The following is a 15,639-nucleotide window of genomic DNA, read 5'->3' as shown; positions in this document are numbered from 1 at the left end:
CGGGGGAAAGAAAAAAAAAAGAGAAAAATTTTTTTCCTTCTTCAGTTAAAAGAAACATACCTTTTTTTTTTTTTTTTTTAACATCCCAAACTCCTTCTAAGCAACAGGCAATAGAGAGAATTTTAGCACTAGGTAGTTCCACTGCAACACCATCCTCATCTTTCTGTAGCTCATCATGTTTCTAATATACTAGGGAAAGGAGGAACTGAATCACAGATGCGTCAGAGGGAGCTTTTGGAGGCCATCTAGTCTTGTTGCCAATGGTACATCAAGTCAGCCACGGCTATGCCTAGTTAGGGGGCCTTGAAGAGGGATGGAGATTCCCCAGTCTCTCTGGGTGATCTGTTCCACTACAGCGCAGCAATTGTAATGACACAGTTTTTCCTAGTATCTCATCTGTACCTCAGATAAAATGCAGAACTACTTGCTTTCTGTTTATTTTCTTTTTCATGAGGAACGGGGGAAGATGATTGATCTTAATGAAACTGAAGTAACAGTATTTTAAGAGACTTGGTAACATATGCAAGAGTTACAGGCAGGCAGAGGAGGCAGTTCAAATACGGGATATTGAAAAGTATAGATGACCTTTTAAGGTTTGCTACAAGCCACTACTATGTCATCTATACACTTGATGTGTTATAATACATTGCCCTGAGTTATGCTGAGCTGGTTAAGTTTAGTCACCTCTATAGCAGGAATGAAGATGGATTGCCTTAGGATAAAATTCAAAGTGGTAGAACACAAAGTTCAACAGATGTACAGGTAGATCTCAAGAGGAAACAACAACATCACCAGTTGGAAATGCTGTTTTGAACAAAACAGCTTGCACAAGGGCATTAAGAATTGCAGGTATCACCTGGTATTTTGCCTTCAGGATAGTGACTGAAATGTGGAGCTTGAGTGTACTTTCACCTTCTCTTAGAACTTTTCCTTATTCACACTTCAAAGCTATACACAGAGCCAGTAATGTTTAAGATACCTTCTCTAATTTTTTTCTATCTCCCTGCCTACTTTTTGAAGCATAATTAACTTTTACAAGAAATTCCTTACTTGTATTTCTTCCTCTTCAGACCAGCAGTAGCCTGAATTTTAATGCAGTGTTGAATTTCATGTTTCTGACTTGTAAATCTTTACAACTGTTCTCCAACTGCACTGATCAATGTGATTCTTGAATATTCAAGTAAGCAGAGGTTTAAAGCTTGTAATCATTCCAATTATTCAGACAATTTGGAAATGTAAGTAAATGACTTGTTCTCTGAAGGTGCCTACTTTTTTTCCATAGACCATAGAGGCAATCTTGGGTGACCAGCTCAAATACAGGTGTCTATCAGTATGTCTAAATTTAGCTGAGATAAATCCCAGTCATTGTCTCTCTTTGAAATAATGAGCTTTTGAAGATATTTGAAAATAATATGTTTAATCAGTAATGCAGTTTTACTGCAATATACTGGAAGAAATGCATTCCACTTGGTGACAGTGGTATTTGTGAATTTCCTGTGTTTGTACATAATTAAACTTTCATATGCTAGAAATTTCCATCTCTTTAAAGCGGATGGAAGATGGAAATAACAGTTTCCTTTAAAAACATAGCATTGAGGTTTGAACACATTAAGATGTGTAAAGGTTATATCTTGAGCATGAAAAGCTACTGTTGATTTAGTTTCATCTTAAAATTTTCAGTGTAATTTCAGTTGTAAATGTTTTCTTAGCTGAAGGAAATCCAAATATACGCTAGGTGGCAGTAGGAATAAGAATATATGGCTTGCTTGGCTTGAGGGCTCCAGTCTAGCAGAAAGAACAGTGTTTAATCAAATTGAAAGCTAAATTTCTCTTGGTATGTTTGCAGAGTCTATTTCACAGCTAGCTACATCATTTTCCTAGGAAATACTTTGTGTGAGTCATTTAAAACTTCCTCTCTTAATTTTATTAATTTCTAGTTTTTTGATATAACACCAATGTCTTATGAAATGCATTATAAAAATAAAGTGAAGAGTGGGGGTTTTTTTTGAGATTGGATATACTTTGTTAAAATCAACAGAGCAATATTGGTAGGGGCATAATCATTTACTTAAAGCATATGGCTGAGAATCACATACTTAGTTGGGCCTGCTTCTTTTGTTCCTCCTCTAGTTCTCTGTCCTAAGCAGTGATCCTAATTCTTGCCTCTCACTTTCTTTAAATAATATATTTTGGTTTTGCTCCACTTCAGTCTTTAGGAATCTGTAATTCCTTACATGAAAGGTTCTGTAGAAACCTTCCTTGAAATATATTTTCTTGTGCTATGGATCGAAATGTGATAATTGTATCATCATGTTGGAAGAAGATAAAGAAAATACTTATGTATCAGTTTGCCAGGTAATTAAAGGAAAGCTTTGGAAGAGTGTTTTTGAAAACCTTTAATACGTGACAGTTCTCTCTGCCTTGCTTTTTAGTGTTCTGGTTTTTCTTTCTTATTTTTTTTAGTTAAGTTTTTCCAAATATGTTTGGTGAGATTATTTTGACAGCTAACTACATCACCTCGTCAGGAAATGTCAAGTCATTTTAAACTTTTACACTTAGCTTCATTCCATTACCTCATTAATTTTTAGTGCAATATTAAACACAAATATTTGCAAGAAGGGTTTACCTGCAGCCTTCATGGTTTTTGTGCTCTTTTCTTTAGACTCTTTGCGATTTCTGACTTGTTGCTTAACAATTTCATATATCTATATAGATAGATATATCTTTTAATATGGCCTATGACAGTTCCTGTACCCCTAGTCAGTGTTTGCAATGCCCCTCATCCTCCCCCTATCTCTGATAAAGCAGTAAGCAGAATTATATACAGAGAAGACTTTCATTCCAGCTCCAGCATGTGACACTTCCACATAAAGAGCACATTTTCTTAACTTAATCATACCATGTATTTATTTAGCAACCCCGTATCAAGAAAAGTATTTAACTCATTCTACAATATCTCTGATGTATATAACAAGGAGATATTATCTCAAAGAAGAAGTTTCAAGAGCTATTAGTAATAATACTACAGTAGCTCCTCTACATTGATAGGTGATAGGCACTTGCTGTCCCTCTTCTGCAGAGTCCTGCAGGTGCATTGTCCTCTCTTCTTTTCAGTGCCCAAATGATGCATGTCAGAAAAAGACTTTAGGCTTAGCTGCCCATAGTATGAGTGACACTCAGATAACATGTTAATTATATTTATTACAGGACTGACTGAAGGTCAGAAGCAGATGACCCTGGTTATGCTGGGCACTAAACAAATGTCAGCTCTTTAGGACAGTTGTTTGTTTAATCTAAATAGACAGGGTATGTACAGAGGGGAAAAAAGTAAAATTTGCAGTTCCTGTCTTTGTCACCTTAACTCTGATAAAGTGGTAAGCAATGCTATATGCAGAGGAGACTTTCATTAATCACGTTTCTGTAGAGAACTTTCAGATAAATAGCAAGTTATTACTTAGACCAAGTTACCTGGCTTTTGTTCTCCTTTTTCCCTTTCTTTCCTCCAAGTTCATTTGACAAAATTGGAAGAATGCAAGACTTGATCCTAATATCTACAAATTGAGGGAGAATTTTAAGTTATCAGCTCTGATAGCCCAGTAGCAGGATGGGTTTTCCTGATTGTCTTCCAGGTAGCTCATTCTTGATTGATGCAACTATAATCTAAATTAAAAGACAGAATACCTACAAAAAAGAGCTCATGGATGAAGAATGGCTTGTTGAAACTGAATCCAAGAAAGAGCTAAGCACTGCTAGTCAGAAAGGTGAACTAGCTTAAAAACAGAATTAAGATCTCCCCTTAAGGAAGGCTTGTCATCTCTGATTTCTAAGTGCTGCTAAGTGTGAGGATCACTTTCAGCTTGAATAATCAGATGACATCTGTATTTAAATGTCTCTCTACCTTCTAGCTTGCTAGCAAACTTTGTTCATCATCTTCTTCCCTGCCCCCTGCCCCTCCACCCGCATTTACTGAGGAAGATCTTACTTCTATTAGTTTTAACTTAAATTTCTGCATGTAAGTTATGGAAATCCAAATGAACTGAATGAAAAGGCTTCAGGCAGAACAAGATGCTATTGCCTGCCTTCCCTGGCTACTAATTCCAGTTTTAAGGTCACATTCTAGCTACTTAACAAATGGATCTCTGACCTAGAAGTCTGTATGCCAACATATGGACTCTAGCATCAGGGATTTTTTGCTTTTGGAAATAGCACTGAAGTTACTGAGGGAGCAACTCTGGCTGAGCCAGAGTTTTGACAGTCTTCAGGTGAAATGTCAGGCTCTTTCTCCTTGAAAAGGCAAAATAAAATGACCCTTGTATCTAAAACTTTCAGCAACTAAAATATAACCCTGTCACTAGGCAAGTGTGAGTTTTGGGGGTTTTCTTTATTTTTTTTCCACTTTCAAGTAAGATGGTTGGAATTAGTGCTGTCTCTGATAAGGCTGCTATTGGATTACTGATAAAAAGTTGAAAAGAGAAAAGTTCATTTCTCTTTACTACACCAGAGTTCTTGGTGATTTGAAAGTCATCTAGTCTTTCTGTGAATTTTCTGATTGCTGACATCAGTTCATAAAATAATAAGAGTAGTACTTTCATACATCACACTGAGAGGGCAAACTTATTAGGCTGTGATACACCTAGATGATACAATGGTAGGGAAAATACGCACGCAGGTTTTTATAGGGAGGATATTCTGATCCTTAGGTGAAACCATAAGATAAATAAAAGCAGCAGCTTTCTCAAACTTTATATTCTCTTATATTTTGTTAATGCTTCACTTTCCTGAAAGGACATTAGCAAAATATTGCTAAAGTTATAGATTAACTCCTATAACCAATAATAAGTAAGTAGTCTAACTGTGATATTGAGATGTCAAAATCGCAGATGTTGTGATGACGTATCTGATCAATCAGCCTCTGACACTACCCCAGCATAAAGAAGTTTTTCCTGTGGTTTTAGGAACAGCATCATTTGTGTTTGGCCGGTTAATTTATCACAGATTTCAGTGTTACCTCCTACCTGTTTTCCACAACAATGTTTTTTCAAGTTATTTTGACAATCAGAGTTGGCACGTAAGAAGCAAGCATGTCGACAGTCTGTCTGTTTGGTTGCAATAGATGACTTGAGGAACTTGAGTGTGAGTTGGGAACTGATTGATCTGGGCTGCTAAGTGTGTGCTCACTTTCAACTTTGGTGCTAATGATATACCCACGTCAGTAAGGCAACTCGGGCTTAGGGACTGGCTTGGTGCACACCTTCCTATGTATTGCTGAGCCAGAGTGGCTGCAACCACATTGATCCTAGCTCAAGCTGAATGGTAGTGAGACTTACAAGCTGTGGTATGAGACTGTGAGTGAGGATGTGCCCAAAGTAATCTACAACAGGCAGGGGACCAGTGTAACATAAAAAACACTGCTGCATAGTTGTCTATGGAAACCTCCACAAGTGGAGGGTTACTGCTGTCCTTGGACTGTAACAAGCTAATTGAGCATCATTGCTAGAAGGCAGTTCTCGAGTCCAGGGTTATCCAGGGCTGTACACCACTTTTGCCAGGGACAGTTCTCCTGGTGAAAGGAGGAATAGGAAAGATGGCCTACAACTGCACCCACGAGTGATAGACACTGGAACATAAAACTCAAAGGTGACTTTCAGGAGCCCTTATAGTTGTTGTGCACATGCAAAAACTTTCAAAAGTACTTGCAAGTGACAGTTACAGAGTTGGAAAGTTGTTTGAATACTTCCTATGGTTCGGTATTTCAGCAGCATCATTGGACACTGTTGATTGCATGGCTTCAGCCTTGGGCAGGTTTTGAGTTAGCTGTTCTAGTAAATCCATTTCAAACTAGTGTTTGTAACTTCAGTTTTATTGATTTGTCATACAACTGAACTTCTTAATACTTGCACCTCTTGTGGTAGGAATCCCCTGAGTTAGTTTTGGGTGATGGATTTTTATGAAGTATAAATTATATTTCTGTAATAAATGCATATCTGGATTCTCTTTCTGTATTATATGATTGCATTTTACACAGTTGGAGGGTAACATCCTACCTTTATTTTTACAAATTTTAAAGCATGTTTCCAGTCCTTAGTGAATAGTGGTGCCTTAATGTAGCAAGTGGTCCTTTTTGTTTCGGTCTTATTTCCCTTTCTCTATTGGTGCTGAAATAACAATATTCTAATGAATTTTCCACAGGTCAACCCTACCTTTGATGTGACTAATACACAAACACTTGACCCACCTGTCATAGAGATTAGCTCCTCTTCATCTTTCAGTACTCCAGTAAGTTGCCTTCGGGGTGGGGGAGAAGGTATGGCTTAAACTAACAGTTATCAGAAATGTGCTCTTTCTGCCTGTATGAATGAAATATATTTTTTAACAATTGTCGACTACTCAGAGCTCAATATCCTAACTTCTCAACTTAAGCTTTCTTTCACAGTTCCCAAGGCTAACCAGGAGATGGTGTAATAGCAAAGCTTTCATGTTATACTAGTAATTTTACCCATATACCAAGCAGAAATTCTAATTATAAGCCTATGTTAATTATATCCAAATATTACTGTTCAAATTTATGGCTTATTCTCAAACACTTTTTGTAACTCTGTCTTTATCTGCAAATAATGGGAAACCTAAAGAATAGTTGCTTCATTGATAAAATTTCAAAAGTGATGTTTTAATTTTTCTCCTTTTAAGGCATCTAGTAGTTCTCTAGGAGGAAAAAAAAAACAAGTAACACATTTTAAGACAGAATCATAGGATTGGATCCTTCTAGTGTTAGCTTTTCATGTGACATTGGTATGGCATGTGGGAGGAAAGGAAGGCAATGTTTTAACGGTAGTTTCGTAGGAGGAGAAATATGCTCTCCTGGTATGAAATCTAAAAGACGTACTGTTCTAGAATTAGGTTAAAATGAGAATTTCTCTTTTAGCTCTGAATCTGTTCCTGTGAAGGCATAAATTGTATCTTGAGCAATTTTAGTTACCATAACAAGAGTTTGTGTGGCTGAAGAGTTAATATATATATGAATAGGCAGCAGGTGTGGTTTCTGCTGTTCTATTTTGTCATGAGTGCTTTATGAAAAGGTATGTTGTGAAGATACTTTTTAAAATTCTTTAAGATCATTTATTGAAGATCGTGATACAGAGGTTGATGTCTAAGAGAAACCTTTTCTTCAAAACAAATAATCATATAATAACCTTTATTTAAGAGATGATAATTTCATATATTTTAAGGTTTAGCAGTTGTCATGTTGTGTTTTCACAACAGAAATATGGTTCTTTAAGATAACTTCTGTCAAAAGTAATCTGCAGACTTACAGAAATCTCTTTAGTAGGCTTGACAGATAGTGGATTGTGGTGGATATAATTTATTGGCTACCTATCACTTTAAAATACTGTGTTCATTACTTCCTGATCTTAATACTGATCACAGAATTCAAATGTATGGTTACACTGTAATTCTTTGTTACCTACCTATAAATCTGCCAATCATTTAATCTCCTTCATTAATTTTTTTATATGAGGGCATTGTGGTGGATATAATTTATTGGCTACCTATCACTTTAAAATACTGTGTTCATTACTTCCTGATCTTAATACTGATCACAGAATTCAAATGTATGGTTACACTGTAATTCTTTGTTACCTACCTATAAATCTGCCAATCATTTAATCTCCTTCATTAATTTTTTTGATATGAGGGCAGTTTATAAAACTTTATGCCCAGAACTCATAGTAGGAATAAGTTGACCCACTAGAGACAGCATCCTTTTTATTGCTGGCTGGCTGGCTTTACAGTCTTCATTACAAAAATGTTGCTTCAAAATTCATGTCTTTTGACTGTGTCAGTAATCACTACATTTTTTTTTTTCTCCATTATCTTGATCTCCTGTTCACCATTGATTTTCACCTTTCTGCATATCAACATTCACTATCTGCATCTTTTTTTCAGTCTAGCAACATTTCTGTATCCTTGTTACTCGGACTACAGACAACTGCTCTGTCCAACACACCACTACTGACACAAATCCAGAAACCATTTGCATGTTTTCTCTGCCACTAGCATCCTTCCTCCCCCATAGTAAGTAACACTTTCCCCAACTTTGCCAACCTATCTGGTTCTCCCTACTTTCTAATGTCAACTCATCTTTTAATGTCATTATCCTGTCCAGTGTCTGTCTGCTGCATTTACCAGCTTTTGTTGTTTGTGGAACTATCACCTGTTTCTTAATCAGGCCATCCATCCAGTCTCTTTGTGTCTTGTTTCCAAAGGGTTCTGGATGTCGGTGACTTTGACCTCTTCATCTGAAGCTGGCTCAATTTCCCTAATGTATAGAGGCCCCGTCTATAGAGGCTTCATGTGTTCTTCATAAAAATCAAAAGGGGAAGGGCAGATGCTGGATTTCTTCCCATCCCACCTTCACTGCCAGATTTGCTCTTGATACTGTTGGTCCTCACTTGAATGATACTGTGTTTATGCGTTATTTGTGTATTTTGGGTTTTTTTGTTTTTCAATCCTCCTCTAACTTGAGGTTACCAACCTCTAGTCTAATTCATCCTCCTCCACCATCCCTCTCCCTGATTCCAACCCCCCGCGTTGCTCTTTTTCTACTAGTTATCAAAGACAGTATCACTGTACACTTTTTTTCCCTTGCAAACTTGTCAAGACCCATCTAAGATGCTTATGGCTTTTTGGTTGTTCTACTGGAAGAACGCTGTTCAAATGACTAAGTCTTTGATCAGGTTGCCAGGTTAATTTACAAATGTCCTGTCTATACCTACTTATTCTTTGAAGTGTTTTGCTCTAGCTTAAGCAGTTCTTCTGCCCTTCTGATATGTGTAGAGAGGAAAAATGCACTCTGCACTCACGTATCTTTAAGGGTTATTGTTCGGTGTCTTTATCACACATATAACACAGCAGGGCCTTAAGGGTTATTTACAAAATGCCTTGGCAAGTCCCTGGACCACTGGAAGTAGCTAATCAACATACTTACTTTAATTTTTCTACTGAAGAAGAGAGATACAGCCTTTCTTGGGTCACTGTCTCAGGTATTTAAAGACCGGCTTCTCTGGGACAAGTAAGAACATTGAAGCTTTTGTAGGATCTGTGATGAGTTCTCTAAAGCTCCCTGAAATATCTTCAGGGAGATTGTAAGTCTGTACAAAACCTTGTAATGTCTTGTTGAATGGCTATAAAAATTCCTAATGGTAAGCGGGCAAACTCCCATAGATCTCAAGCTACTCCAGGAAATAGGAGAAAGTGTTCTCCCTATTGAGAATCTCTTCTTCAGCTATTGGAACTGTGTTCTGTCCTGCTGGTCATAGGAAACATGCTATTACTGCCCCTAAGATGACTTGTGGCAGAGCAAAAAGGTATTCCTTTTCTTCCCTTCTGTAAAGATTTGTTAATAAAAATAATAGAGTAGTATAGGTTGAGAGGGATGTCTGGAGTCATTTCACCTAACCAGCAAGGCCAACTTGGATCAGGTTCCTAAGGCCTTGTCCAGTTCATTTGTTAATATGTGTAAATAAATAGAGTAGTATAGGTTGAGAGGGATGTCTGGAGTCATTTCACCTAACCAGGCCAACTTGGATCAGGTTCCTAAGGCCTTGTCCAGTTTATTTGTTAATATGTTAAGGATGGAAGGATGGAGATTCCACCACCTCTCTGGGCAGCTTGCTCTAGTGTTTAGTGAAAATATTTTTTTTCATAATCTGTAGCTAGAATTTCCTATGTTCCAACATGTCTGTTGCCTCTAATTCTTTTGCGGTGGTCCTCTAATAAAGTGTCTGGCTCTGTCTTCTCTCTATCCACCCATTAGATATCTGAGCTGGCAGTAAGATCTCCCTGTATCCTTCCTTCTTAAGGCTGAACAAACCTGGTTCTCTGCCTTTTCTGGTATATCATGTGTTCCAGCCCCCTCACCATCTTGCTCGCCCTCCACTGGACTTGCTCCAGGATGTCAATGTCTGTCTTGTATTGAGAAGCCCAAAACAGGACACACAACTCCAGATAATTAAGGTGCAGCTAAGTATCACTGTCATCTGTTCTTGACAACAGTCTGCCTGGAGAAGATTTGAAAAACAAATATTTAAAAACTTAACACTCTTGATTCTTTATTGTGAATTTGAAATACATGTTTAGATATTTTCTTAGCAATTCATTTATATTTTGAGCTTTATCTGTATGAGGAAATACTGGTATTATCTCTTCCTCCCACTCATCCTCCTCTTTTCAAGGAATTTTAGTTTGTTGCTTCATCAAAGCCAACAATCCATAACAACTTCCACACTTAAAATGCCTACTTATATGTTTTTTTTAAATTTACTTGTATTTTCTTGCTTCAAAGATTAAGCCAAGATATGCAGGTATGAATGTTCTTATAGCGATTTTGCTAGAAAACACTTAAATTATTAAACTCTCTCAACTCGAAACACCCTATCTCTTCAGCTTGTGTTCTAACTTAAAGCTGTAAGGCCAGTTCTTTTTGAACATGGTGAAAAACCTGTTTTCATCTAAGTTTCACACTGATGCAACTTCCTTTGTAAACTTAGTGAAGGGAATGTGGTCATTGTGTCAGTGGAAAAACTTCAGTGTGATCTTCAATATGGAGCTGCTTTCTTTTGGACTAAAATTACAAAAGCATTAAGAATTCCTGTCTGTGTATTATTATTGTCAGGAAAATAACTTTGAATTTGATGATTCATTTATTCAGTTCTCCTGTGTGTCACTGAAACCAGTATAAGAACAAGCTATATATGCTTAACTAACTGGTATTTGTGTAATGCCCTGACTTTTCCAATGGTAAGAGCCTTCATATGTTGCAGTTATTAGAAATGAGGTGTGTTCCAGCCTTTTACACTCTGAAAATGTTCACTGAATTGGGGTCAAGGTTTGGGGGCTGGGGGTGGTGTTTCTTTCTCCTTTCTATAACATTGATGACTCTGAAAGCATTACTGCCTCTCTCCCACCCCTTCTTCTCTGTGTGTCAAGCAGCTTAATATTGCCTTTGTTTTCTGAACTATTGAAAAGGAAAAATTGGAAGTCTTGTTTTCCTTTGGGACTATTTCCTCCTGTTTCATCCTCTGATTTTACTTTTAGTTTTGAGGGAGGATGGGCTTTTTCAAGTCTGGAAGGCAATACATGGGTAATCTCTGGTCCCTGATAAGCTGTTGGGAACAAGGGAAAGTTGATGTCTTGGTAGTTTTTACTGACAGCAGCAGGAAATCACTGTAGAGGCTCTCTAATGTTCCATCCCCTGACCTTGCTCATGTAAACAGGATTTGGAGGAAGCAAAGCAATGTACTGTAATCTGCAAGTCAGAATGTCTGTGCTGGCTGGGAGATGTTTGCTGTTCTTTCTCTTCCAGTGCTAGTTAACACTGAAAACAAGACATGTTTATTGTTCATTTACAGTACGATTTCTACAAAGTTAAGACTGGATTAATTATTGGACGGGGAAAGATAAGGATTGTTCCTGTTTGGAGCAAAAGGAACATACTATATTTTAAAGTAGAAAGTGATCAAATAAATTTCCCCTCACCCCCAACTTGTACAGTATGTGAAAGCAAATAAGAGCATGTGCAACTTTTATTCCTCAAGGTAAGACATTGTTAGTTTATCTGTACTGCATTTGTAGTAGGTGTCTTGATGCAAAAAGTGGAAGTATCTGTACTCTCAATTTATCCTATACACATTGCTTCCCCAGTATGTATTTCAAGGTTTAGGTATTTTTGACCCAATTTTTTCTGCCTTTATTTTGAGTACATCCAAAAAAAAAAAAAAACCCAACCTAAAAACCACCCCATATATTTTGCAAAGACAGCAATTATGAATGCAAAATTTGTATCTATTCTTCCATCTCTGTGTACATGAAGGCTTACACAACTATTCTTCCTCACGGAAAATTATTTTGAAAAGGTCTTGGTTTTTTTAGTTCCTTCCAAAAAAAAAAAAAAACCCAACCTAAAAACCACCCCATATATTTTGCAAAGACAGCAATTATGAATGCAAAATTTGTATCTATTCTTCCATCTCTGTGTACATGAAGGCTTACACAACTATTCTTCCTCACGGAAAATTATTTTGAAAAGGTCTTGGAGTAATGTCTCTTCCTCGCATGGCTTAACAGAACTCCAGAATCCTGTAGAAGAGGATGACAAAAGAAATTTTATCTTAAAAGCTAAAAACACTGCGTATTTTCCTTACCATGCAACTTCAAATTTATTCTGACTTACATCCTTTCCTGGCTCCAGGCTTACATGGAAATAAACACCAACTGTCTTCAGTGAGGTTAAGGGGAGGGGAAAAGGAAGAAAGGAAAGAATAGGAATTTTACACACAGATCATCTCCTCTGGGGCCCAAGTCCAATTCAGAAGGGAACAGCCAGTAGAGCAAAACCCATATGGCACTTCACTGTGCACAGTGGTTGCCCTTGCTGCTTATTATAGTTCATCCGAAAGCACAACAGCTTTCTGTAGTTCATGAATATCAAGTTCTCTTGGGACCTTGGACATTTAGCCTTTCACTTAAACTCTGATCATTGCATGATATTCATAAATTTTTCTCTACCAAAGGACAGTTCTGGCCTTATCCCTTTGAAAGGAAGACTGGAATCGTTGTCCTCTAAGAAAAAGAGAAAAATGTCCTGCTTGTGTTCCTTGTCCAAAACTCAGCTGCCAATTAGACTGAGCTCTGTATTGAGGAGTGAATCCACCAGTAGACGGGTTTTGATAAAAATTGACAGTTCTCAGCCTCTCCCATCACCTTACCTTCCTTGCTCCCAGACAGAAATAAGAAAGGCCACTCCCTGAATAGCTATGGATTTTTTTCATAAACTGCCATTCTTCTCATTACCAGTACACGTATATTTGAACGAACTGCCAACTCCATGATCTGAACTCCAAATCACAAACATGGAATGAAATTAGGGAACAATGTGAAGAGATCCTGTTTATCCAAAGTTTTGAGGTAAAACTGCCTGCACCTTTTCCACAGATGAGCATACCAAAAGTTCTCAAACAGGCTCTGAATCTCTGATGCTAGGTCTTATAAAAACATACAATAAATGCTGTAAATAGAGGAACTCAGAAGTGTTCCATGCGGCAGAATAAAAATAAGAATTTGTAAACTCCGCTCTTGTGTCTTTGCAAATGAATCCTTCTCTGTCCAATCTTGCTCTTTGACAAGCAATTTTTAGTGTCATCTTGGCTTACGGCACATTTCAGACAGACCTTTCTATTCTTTGCATGCTATGCAGGTGCAGTGTGTGGGGCTGGGGGGGAAGAGGATAGGCTGCCTTCTCCCCACAGCTCTGCAGCTGAACATGTTCAGCTGCTCTCAGGGAAGGAAAGTCTTCCATCCTTCCCAAAGGCTACACCTAATATATCTGGAACAACCATGAGGCAGTAGAGACAGACTTTTCTGTTGCCCAGCTAGGGGCCTTCCAAAGAAGGTATGGTGTATACAAACAAAATGGCTCATCTTCTGTCACAAGTACGAAAAGGATGAAGCATTTGGCATATTGAACAGTGAATTTCTAAACTTGCATTTTGAGCCTCTGTAGAGGCGCAGGCATGTTTAAAAAGATTTGTGTACTTAGTCTTAAAAGCAACATGCTTTGATACCACTAGCATCAAATAACACTTAAAGGTCAGATACATGAAAGGAACTCAACTTTTGTAATAAAAGAAGAATATGATCCAAATGGCCCTTGCGTTTTGCAGTGATGCTATTCTAACCCAGCATGTAACTGCTGGTTTACAAGGAGAGAACAGGAAATGTGTTGTGCAGCTACATAATTAGATAATAATACATGTCTTGATGTTCCTTAATGGGCTTCATTATATTCTTTGAGTGAACTGGAGCTTGAGAGAAAGTCAAGTTTTCATTGGAGACAGAATTCTGAATTTGGGCACTAGAGAGTGCAAGAATATAATATTTCCTATACTATTTTTAGCCTGCTTTCCTGAGGAAATGTACGTTATGAGATTGTACTTTATTTGTCTGTCTCTCTTATCTCCCTAATAATTTTTGAATCAAATAGTTGGTGTGGTTTTTTTTTTAACCAAGTTTGGAAATAAGCAGTTAGTAGAATAAGGAAACATATTAGTGCTGTCACTAAAGAAAAAGCCAGTGAGATGTGACACTGAATTTACTGATACTGAACTAGGCATGGACTAGCTACTGCTGACCTGCCCTGTAAGAGTGTCACAGCACATATGGAGGGAGCCTGAGTTACTATAGGACAGGAAGCTCAGGAGAGGAACCTAGCAGGAAAAAAAAAAATCTACCCACCCACCCACCACCACCCCCGGCCATATAAAAGATTAAGCTTCAATATTTAGCTTCCTCACAAGGCAGTTTGTTTAATTATGTTGCCTTTGCCCGTAATGACACTACTAACAGATGCTGTTGCTGGACTGTTAGTACTGTTTTGTAAGATAACTGACTTGCTATAGATGACTTTTAGAACTGGCAATATTTTACTTTATATAGGGTCTTACTCATGGCAACAGTGCAATGCTTCAGGAATGCTTTTCAAGTTGATCCACGTCTGTATATTGTTCCTTTAACAAATCAGCACATTTCTGGGAACTAGAGGGATGGAAGTTCCAGGTATTATTTCTGTTTCAACTTCCTGAGATACTGTACTTGTACGCTCTGACCTTGTCTGCCCAAGCAGTGTTTTCTCCCGCTTCGGCTGGGAATCTAAGCTGTATTCACAGTTCTCACAGCTGATTCTGCAGCATGCAGAAAATGCCCAACAGCTATCAGCCCACACATCCAATAACAACTGGTTCCTTCCTCTTCCTGGGGAAGAGTAACATCCTCTGAGAAGAAGCTCCCCTGAGGAATGCAGGAACAGCAGCAAGCCTTTCACACAGGAAATTACTACTATAGCACTTGTAGAAAAGTGTTTCTGTCACTTGGATTGTCAGTCTGTAATGAGCTTCCTGCTGACCTAGATGATGATTTACTACTGATCTAAATGCCATTTGTGAGTCATTTAGCTTAATGGAAGTTAATGAAGTTAGCATTCAGTAGCTCTGTTACCCTGTAAACACCTGTTTTAATTTTTTTCATGCAGCAGCACAAGTTAAGTTTTGAACTTCTTAGTATTCGCAGGACTTTAATTCTGAGATTGCACATTTTCTGGGACTGAGAAACAAGGGAATGTTTAGCTTAGTTCATAGTGCATGACTCTTAGAGAAGGTTGCAAGGTTTCATTTTTGTTTATCTTAAGTTGGATAATAAAGCTGAGCTACAGATCAAGCATGTCAGAAAAGATGCTAAAGCTAAAATAGTGCCCTTGAATTACCATTTGTTCTTAAAAACTACTGGAGTCTAAGTTTAGCGCAGCATGCTTGCAACTGTGGTAGAACCTTGAATATAAAATGAAATAGATATATATAACTAATATGTTATTTGAAATGGTTAATGCAAGTTTGTTATAAAAGCAAACACTTTAATACTGTTTAAATCTTTTCTTATTTTTCCTAAATGACAGTGCTTGAACAAGTGCTAGCAAATTCTATTTATCACTTAGATTATCAATTAGATTATTAGTGATATCTAAACCCAGAGGGTGCTTTCTGCCTAAAAGCTTGTTCGAGTGTTCTCCAAATATATCAATTGTTCTAACAC

At 37.6% G+C, this 15,639-nt stretch overlaps 1 protein-coding gene across 1 annotated transcript in view; it reads left to right on the top strand.

Annotated features, from left to right (window-relative positions):
* The window catches only part of POC1B (POC1 centriolar protein B), a 48,076-nt gene that overhangs the window by 12,286 nt on the left and 20,151 nt on the right, over positions 1 to 15,639 (top strand). The window contains exon 8 of the mRNA XM_009284351.2: positions 6,190 to 6,276. Within this exon, the coding sequence (XP_009282626.1) occupies positions 6,190 to 6,276 (87 nt within the window). The remainder of the gene's footprint in view (positions 1 to 6,189; positions 6,277 to 15,639) is intronic.

The sequence above is a fragment of the Aptenodytes forsteri genome, unplaced genomic scaffold, assembly GCF_000699145.1.
Source record: "Aptenodytes forsteri isolate BGI_AS27 unplaced genomic scaffold, ASM69914v1 Scaffold53, whole genome shotgun sequence".
NCBI classification, from domain to species: Eukaryota; Metazoa; Chordata; class Aves; order Sphenisciformes; family Spheniscidae; genus Aptenodytes; species Aptenodytes forsteri.
This window is presented reverse-complemented; position numbering and strand designations above follow the sequence as displayed.